General features: G+C 32.6%; 1 protein-coding gene across 2 annotated transcripts in view; it reads left to right on the top strand.

Annotated features, from left to right (window-relative positions):
* Positions 1 to 9,229, top strand: part of Ankib1 (ankyrin repeat and IBR domain containing 1) — a 148,503-nt gene that overhangs the window by 27,836 nt on the left and 111,438 nt on the right. For both annotated transcript variants that reach the window (XM_010603484.2, XM_010603482.2), the window contains exon 2: positions 5,704 to 5,979. In XM_010603484.2, the coding sequence (XP_010601786.1) occupies positions 5,792 to 5,979 (188 nt within the window). In that variant the 5' untranslated portion in view covers positions 5,704 to 5,791. The remainder of the gene's footprint in view (positions 1 to 5,703; positions 5,980 to 9,229) is intronic.

Here is a 9,229-nt window from a genome sequence, read left to right as displayed (position 1 = left end):
TTTTTTTTTTTTTTTTTTTTTTTTTTTTTTTGAGATAGTCTCACTAAGCAGTCCAGGCTGGCCTTGAACTCACTGTGCAGCACAAACTGGCCTTGAACTTTTGAAGATCCTTCTGCCTCAGCCTCCTGAGTGCTGAGGTTACAGGCATGTGCCACCATGCCTGGCTTATTTTCCATTTTAGAATCAAATTTAGCATCTCACACAGCATTTAGCTCTCATGTCTTCTTAGACTCCATTAACCTGTGAACTTCTATAGTCTTTTCTTGTCTTTCATCATCTTAACACTTTTGGTTTTTGTTTGTTTGTTTTTTCAGTACTGGGGATCAAACTCAGGACTTTGCACTTGCTAGTCGGGAGCTGTGCCACTGAGCTAAATCCCCAGCCCCATCTTAATACTTTTGAAGGTTACTACCCACTTATTTTGCACATTATCTCTCAATTTGAGTTTCTCAAATATTTCCTCAATTTAGATTGATGATGTGCATTTTTTACACAAGAATCTACAGAACTTGGGAGCCTTTTTTTAGTGCATCTAATCAGATTACATGATATCAGTATGTTGAAGGTTTAAGTTGGTAATTCCCAGGTTTCTTCACTATAAAACTACAATGTTTCCTTTATAATACCATGTCAAAGGAGATTGGAGTATATGTAAATATCCTGTTTATCCTTATACTTCTACCCACTAATTATTAAATCTATTCAAGAAGGCAAGAAAAAGAAATAAAGGATGCAGACTTAAAAGGAACAACTAAAACTCTTTATGTACAAATGATGTGAATTTTCAAATCACAAAAAAAAAAAATCTAGTTTTTTTTTTAACTTCTAGAACTAATAAGTGCATTTGGCAGGTTAGCAAAACAGGGTGAATATAAATTCAATTGTATTTCTGTATACATTTTAGAAATGAACACTTAAAATTGGAGTTTTAAGTACCATTTGAAATAGCATCCCCAAAAGGAAGAGTATAAAATCAGTACAGTATTTCTGTGTGTATTATTACATATTAAATGGAGAAATGTCACAGAAGAGTTTTGATCAAAGAGAATAATCACTTTGGGCAATAATAACTGGCAATGAAAGTGAAAGGATACATCTGACAAATGCTAGGTGAGATTTGTGAGGATCATCTGAGGGTGATGGAGCTATGACTTTATTATTTTTATTTATTTTTTTAAGAGTAGGACAAATTTGAGAGAAAGAAAGCTTCTATCTAGTAGAGACAGAAGAAGTAATTAGAAATTCAGCTGCTAGCTGGAACTATGACTTAAATGATGTATTTCCTGGTGACTTGCAGTCTTATTGAACATATTTTTTTTAAATGAAGCAGATTCGAAAATAACTGCAAGCCACAGAAAAGCTTCTAGGTGCCATTATACTTTATAATACAAGTAACAGTAATATTTAATGAACATTTAGAGTATTATTGATTTTTTTCTAAATATCTTGTTACTTTTTAAGTACCTCGATACATTGCTTTCTTATTTATTTACATCAGATATGAATTATTTTTCTTATAGAACATTTCACTAAAGTATTACTGTAATATAAATAAAAGAAAATATGTTATTTATTAATCTAATCCAGAACTCTGAAAGTACTTAACATTCTGTCAGATAAGACAAAAATAACTGAAAGTTTCTAAATTCTTAGGAAAATAAAGAATGACAAATTAGATTCATTCATAAAAAAATGGATACATATACTCCTAAGTGAAATAAAAGTCACACATGTGAGATTTGTGAGGATCATCTGAGGGTGATGGAGCTATGACTTTATTATTTTTATTTATTTTTTTAAGAGTAGGACAAATTTGAGAGAAAGAAAGCTTCTATCTAGTAGAGACAGAAGAAGTAATTAGAAATTCAGCTGCTAGCTGGAACTATGACTTAAATGATGTATTTCCTGGTGACTTGCAGTCTTATTGAACATATTTTTTTTAAATGAAGCAGATTCGAAAATAACTGCAAGCCACAGAAAAGCTTCTAGGTGCCATTATACTTTATAATACAAGTAACAGTAATATTTAATGAACATTTAGAGTATTATTGATTTTTTTCTAAATATCTTGTTACTTTTTAAGTACCTCGATACATTGCTTTCTTATTTATTTACATCAGATATGAATTATTTTTCTTATAGAACATTTCACTAAAGTATTACTGTAATATAAATAAAAGAAAATATGTTATTTATTAATCTAATCCAGAACTCTGAAAGTACTTAACATTCTGTCAGATAAGACAAAAATAACTGAAAGTTTCTAAATTCTTAGGAAAATAAAGAATGACAAATTAGATTCATTCATAAAAAAATGGATACATATACTCCTAAGTGAAATAAATAAGTCACACATGTGTAAATACCAAATAGTTTCTCTGGTGTGAATGAACTGTAATAGTACATAAGATCCTAATGAGATACCTGACATTGTGAAATGGGAAGAAAAGAGCTAAAGGTGTAGGGAAAGTGGGAAGGGTAGGGGAAGGGTAATAAGGAAAAAAATGAGAAAATGAAAAGATGGAAATAAAGTTTGTAAATGGGGAGGGAAGGAGGAGTGAAGGGAGGGCAGGGACAAGGGGGAAAAATGAGAACCAAGACCTGCCTTGTAAAGGTGCAAGATCCCAATAATGAATGTAACTATACTGTAAACCTAAAATGTACCAATAAACTCGATTTAAAAAAAAGAACTAAATTCTTAGGCAAGAACTTTCAAAATACATGACAGGACCAGGAATGTAGTTTAGTGATGCTGTGCCTGCCTGGCCAAGTGCAAAGTCCTGAGTTCGATCCCCGGTACTGGAAAGAACAAAACAGAACAAAATAATATGATATCCTTTATATTTGTATAGGTAAAAATATGCAATAAACTAAATGGAGTTCCTATTAAGAATAATAAGCATGGTGGCCTGCCTTGCAAGCACAAGGACCCGAGTTCAATGCCTGGTACCAAAAAAACAATTTTTTTAAAATAAATAAAATAAAAATAAGTGCTTAAGAGCTGTACCTCAGAACACAAACTATTTCACTGAGAATAAACACATGACTAGATTCTGTGAAAAACAAAAGAATAAAATTTAGGCTGTCCTTGAAAAAAAATAATACCGTATCTGTAGTATATTTTAATAAATACAGAGTATAGGAAGGAAAGATTTGCTCTTTAAGATGAGACAAAGTAAAACTTTAAGCTAAAAATTCAGCAACTCTGAAGAATTACATAAAAATCTTAAATATGTAGTATCCAATTAAGGAATATATATATATATAAATAATATTGAAATATAAATAATAAAAAGGGTGGTTATCAAAATGCTAACAGTAAAGGATAGACTGGGTTTTATTTGTTTAGTTCTTACCTTTTAAAATATTTTACTATGCATATTTAGTTGTAGATTTAAAATTTAAAAATCAAGAACAAAGAATCCATAAAAGACTCAGTTGGTGACCTCATAATGTATAGTTGTGGGCCAGAAAATGTACTTCTGTAATAAGTAGATAACACATATCTCTAAATTAGATGAGGCATATGTCTTACTGTAACATTTAATTGTAAGAATCTAAGCTTTTTATGCAGTGGTGTCTGCATATTGCAATCACCCAAGGAACTTACAAACCAATTCCTAGGTGCAACTCCTCGAAACTCTTGATTTAACTGGTCTGGTACATAAGTTCTCCAAGTTATAAGACCTGTTATTTTATAAGAAACTTAGAGAAACAACTCACTTGTTTTTCCATCCTTTAAACTGTATTCTATTGAGATTGGTACTGGAGTTCTGTTAAACAGTATGCGTATTCTAGTACTGAGTGTCCAGTCTGCCACTAAATTAACTGGGTAATACGACAGACTGTTATTCTCTGCCTCTTAAACTTTCCTCCTTCCATTTTAATTTTTATATTTGCATAACAGTTAATGTTTCCCTACTGGAGATTGAACCAAAGGCTTCACACTGAACTGTATTCCTAGTTCATTTTTTATTTTGAGATAGGGTCTCACTGAGTTGCCCAAGCTGAGTTCAAACTCAAGATCTAGCTTCCCTGGAGTGCTGGGATTTTTGGCATGCACCACCATGGCCAGCTACAATAATTAGTTAATTTTCTAAAGCATAAATAATTGTTTCACATTAAATTGTAAGTTCTTATCTGGCCCAGTCTATTTTCATTTTAATCTCCTGTTCATTCAATGCTAGGGACCCTGAACTCCTTACATACTCACCAATTCTTGGATAGAGCATTTTTTTATACTTGCTTTTATTACACAGTTCCTTGTCGCTAGTTTTGATCCCTGTGTTAGCTTCTATTACTGTGCCAAAATAGTAGATAGTTAAATTAAAAGGAGCAATGTTTATTTTAGCTCATAGATTCAAAGGTTTCAGTCAATGGTCACTTGGTCCTGTTGTTTTGGGCCTGTGGTGGCACAGTACATCATGGTGGGGGTGTGTAGCTAAGCAGGTCGTGTACCTCATGCCTGTGAGGAAGCAAAAATAGAATGAGGAATGGGGCTGTGGAGGCAGTATGTTTTGTTGGGTTTTTTTTTGGTACTGGGGAATGAACTCCAGACCTTGTGCTTGCAAGGCAGGTAGGTGGCAGAGCTAAATCTCTAGCTCCCGCAGTATCCTCCCTAAGGGTATATCCGGTGACCTAACGCCTCCCACTGGGCTCCACATCCTAAAAGTTTTCACCACCTCACACTAGTGCCATAGGTTGGGCACTAGTCCTTAGACACGTAAGCCTTTAGGGAATTTTGAGGCTGTAGCTCATAAATTAAGATCAGGTTTAAAAACAACACTTAATGAAATAGAACAAAACTAGCATTTATTGAACAAATTAACCAAGGACTATATTAGCTACTTTAATATAAAGTTGCTCTACAATCCTTATAGCTGTTCTGTGAAATAATCATTTTCCTCACTGTACAGATGGACACTTAAGGATTTTAGAGGATGAAGAACTTCTTTAAAATTATAGTTACTGTAGGCAAATATGGTATTTCAAATTTCAGGGCCCATATTTGTTTTAATCTTCACCACATTCTTCACATGTGTCAGTAGTACATGCCTATATTGTCTTTATCATAACTTCTTTTTGAAACATAGTATTCAAAGGCATTTGGTATTTTTAGCCTTGTTTTCAATTCTCTGTAGTAGAGAAAATAAATTGAATGATCTTAAAAGGCAGAATAATCACTTTCTCCTTTGTACTATGTATAAACAGTTTTATCAGTTTGCTGTAATTATCTGGGTATCAGTGAATTGTATATCCAATATGTTTGCATTTTCTCTGATGTTCTTTTCAATATTGAGTATTTTCATTTTTCTTTTACTGTAGTTTAAGACCTATTTTCGGTTCTTGAACAAAATTTCCTGTTTTTTACTGCCATACAAATTCAGTATGATTTATATATAATTTTATTAGAAATTTAAGTGTATTTAACTATAAAACTCAGACAAGGAGGGTTAGTATCTATGTGAAGAGGAAAGTGAACAACTCATATATAACTTGACAGTACAAAGTACAGCCTGTAATACCTTAACAATCTTTGTGGGGAAACATTACAGTTTAACTTAATTTGGGCAGTGTTAAAAAGTGGAGGTTTATTTAGCAAAGAAATGTGATAAAATGTAATATTTTTTCTCTTACATTGTTTCTTTAGGATAGGCTTTGTAATTACTCTTTTAAAATCTAATTTAACTGTTCTTTCATTAGAATGTGAAACATGCTGCAGAAGTATTCAAGAAGTAGCTGAAAGAGGAAAGAAAAAGGTGCCACTGCTTATCAGAAAAGAAGACAAAACATGGGAAATACAACTACGAAATTCAGAAAAGCACTCATCAATGGTGATGAAAACCTGGCTTGCCAAATATATGAAAACAATCCTCAGCTAAAAGAATCCCTCGATCCAAATACATCTTATGGGGAACCCTACCAGCACAACACTCCATTACACTATGCCGCTAGACATGGGATGAATAGAATATTAGGGTAAGTATTGTTGTAAACCAGTTGGTAACAAATTGGCAAAAGGGAAAGACAACTGTGGTCTTTGAAAATGTACTCAGACATATGTACATGTTGTATGGTATTGTGGTGAGCTAACTTTATAAAACTCAATATGCCTAAATTATTTGCTGTGATTTTCCTTGATTCTCTTTATTGAACCCAAATTAGACTGAAAAATTTAATAGTGAGGTTGGTTTACATGTTCTTTTTTGCTATAAGTGCATTTTGTGCCGTGATGTGTTTCATAGTGTTAATGAAATCTAGTGTTTAATTTACCAAATACTAGTCTTAATTTACATTTCAGTTGTGAAAAAGTACCCCCAGAATTGTAGGGAATAGTGTCAAAAGCTAAATTTTAAACTCTGCTAATTATTTTAACTTGAAAAACAGGTGAATTTGCCTTGTCTATTTATGATTAAGTTTAAGTTTCTATTCTTTCACTGGGTCCAGTTATTTAGAAAGTCTCTCTCTTTTTCTTTCTCTCTCTGTCTCTCTCCCTCCCTCCCTCTCTCCCTCTCTCCCATGGCCTTCACAATGAACAATATCCCCAGGCCTTTTTATTTTTGTATTCTGAGACAGGGTCTTGCTAAATTGTTAAAAGTTCAGGTTGGGCTTAGATTTTCTCCTTCTGCCTCACACCCTCATAGTGCTGTGATTACAGGACTGTGTTAGCAAGCCCGGCTGAAAAGATCTGTCTAAAGGCAAAATGAAAGGAATAAAGAATAGAACAGTAGTTCCAAAACAGATCTCACATTTGTAAACTTGGTTATGTAGTTATGAAAGTCTGCTGTTAGAAAAGAAACACTTCTTAACTTATATAGTTAAATATAATACTTAAATCAGTATTGAAAACTCCTTAGAACTTGACAAAAGCCTTTTAAACTTTTTAATGTTTCTTCTGGGTACATGTTATTGTTCAAATTAAGCTGTTCCTTTTGGAATTCCCAGAATATATGTGCCAAGTATTCTGTTTGCCTTGTCCATGCTGTTGTCTGTTCCCGGAGTATTCTCCTTTCTTGCTTCTCATCCGTCTTTTTCTTTTCAAAATTTTGTACTTTGTCTACGGCCCTGTACATCCTATATATATCTTCTTAGGTTATTACAACCCATAAGAACCTCAGGGTTTTTTGAAAAACAGCTATGGCCCTTTTTTATTACCTTCACTTATATATTACCTCATTGTATTTTACAATTTTAATATACCTTCTCTGCTTACCTGTATAATAACTTCTTAAAGATTCGTTATACTTATAGCATCTAGCATAGTATCTTAGGTAGTGTAAATAGAAGTCTTATAAAAGCATTATACAAGAAAATATCTTAATGAGCAGAATTTGTGCATGTGAAAAAAAATTCATAAATAATTTAGTTCATCTGGGCCCATGACTTTATCAAGTCAATCTTGACATATACGTATTGCTGTTACCAATTTTTTGCAATTATTTGTAATTATCATTTATCTTTCTAGATACCAGTGGAGAAATCATCTTTAATTTAGCTTATTTGAAATTTTCTATATTTATACCCAAAACTGGGTCCTTGTGTTAATGATGGTGATGTATTGTGCTCATATAATAAATGTAATACGATAGTAACAAATATCTACTGAGTATTGATTATTTTCTAATGCTTTACATGTATTATCTTCATTATAGTTCTATGAGGTAGTTTATTGTCTGTACCTTACAGGTGAGAAAACTAAAGTACCATAAGGGTGAGTAAGTAACTTGTCAGAACTCTCATAATTTGTGAGTGGCAAAACTAGTCCTGGTAGATGACTGCAGGCTTTGAGCTCTGACAGAGACTCTTGTCTCTACATAATGTGTGGTGGCTGCCTCAGCTACTTATTAAGCAAGGCAAATTATTTACTAGTCACTCTGAACTTCAGTTTCCTCATCTGTAAAATGGATATTAATCTCAGAGCCTGTGAGATAATCAATTAATGGACGATATATATATTACTCTGTCTAACATATTAACATACTGTTAATGATCTTAACTATCTTTTGCATCTAAATCCTACATTCAAATCATCTTTGACTTACTCTTCTACTTAGCCAGACTTGCTAGGTTCACTGAATATTGTCTCTTGGATTTACTTCTTTTCATTCCAATACTCCAAACTTAGTATGCTCTTTTTTTAAAACTTAATTCACTCTTACCAACTGACTGCTCCCAATAAAAATATCTGGCCTGTAATTTTTTTGTCAGTCTGTTCCTCTTATAAACTCTAAAAATTTCATATATTGAATAATCATCCTAAAGCGTAGCTTTTCACATGTCTTTCTGTCATGTGAAAGTTGTAACGATACTCTATTGTCTGTATTATTTTGCTTAGCTTCCAAAACTTCTTGCACTTGCCCATGTCCTATCAGTTGGCCTAATCTTTCATTACTTTCTAACGTTATCTTGTCAGTCAGATTGTTTGACTTCCTTCCTGCTTTCCCCTCCTTTAGGAAGTTATTCTTCACATTGCTCCTTTGATTTTCAAATGTCTTCTCTCTTTGCTATTTACCTGTACTTTAAGTCCTTAAGTGGTTTCTACCTTATTTATGAATTCATCCCCAAGTACTTAGACCTTAAGTACTGGTTCTATTCTACAGAATTCCCACAGCTAGCATCTAGCTAATAACCTTCAAGTAGAAAAATTTTTCAGAAATTTTAAAGGTGATCTCAGGGTTATGCATTACTTGCTGTCTTTATATTACTTGTCATTATTCTTATTAAATAAAAATATGTCCAAGGTAAATACAGTAGAGCGATAAAGGAAAAAAGCCTAGTACAGAGTGCATAATGTAATTGACATAATAATCTGTAAATTGCTCTTTTGCTTTTTTCTTTTTTTCCATTACATTCTCTACCTTATTATCATCTCATCTTTCTCTTCTTTCCTCTTTTTTTTTCTCATTGAGTTTATTGGTACATTTTAGGTATACAGTATATTTATATTCATCATTGGGATCTTATACTTTTCCATGACAGGTCTTGGTTCTCATTTTTCCCCTTATCCCTGCCCTCCCTTCACCCCCTCCTCCCTTCCCTATTCTTTCCTCTTTATTTTCTTTTAGCTTTTCCCTTCTTCTCTTTTATTAACCAGTACTATAAAGGTATTCAAATTTATTTTTCTTAGATTTATTGTTCTAGAATACTTTTAAAACTATTAATCATTCAATTATAAACTAAACACTTAATAGAAATTGGATTTTCAGCTTTGAAGTAGAGCTTATCTTTT

Source organism: Fukomys damarensis, unplaced genomic scaffold (assembly GCF_012274545.1).
Source record: "Fukomys damarensis isolate Sample0158 unplaced genomic scaffold, DMR_v1.0_HiC HiC_scaffold_4, whole genome shotgun sequence".
Classification (NCBI taxonomy): Eukaryota; Metazoa; Chordata; class Mammalia; order Rodentia; family Bathyergidae; genus Fukomys; species Fukomys damarensis.
This window is presented reverse-complemented; position numbering and strand designations above follow the sequence as displayed.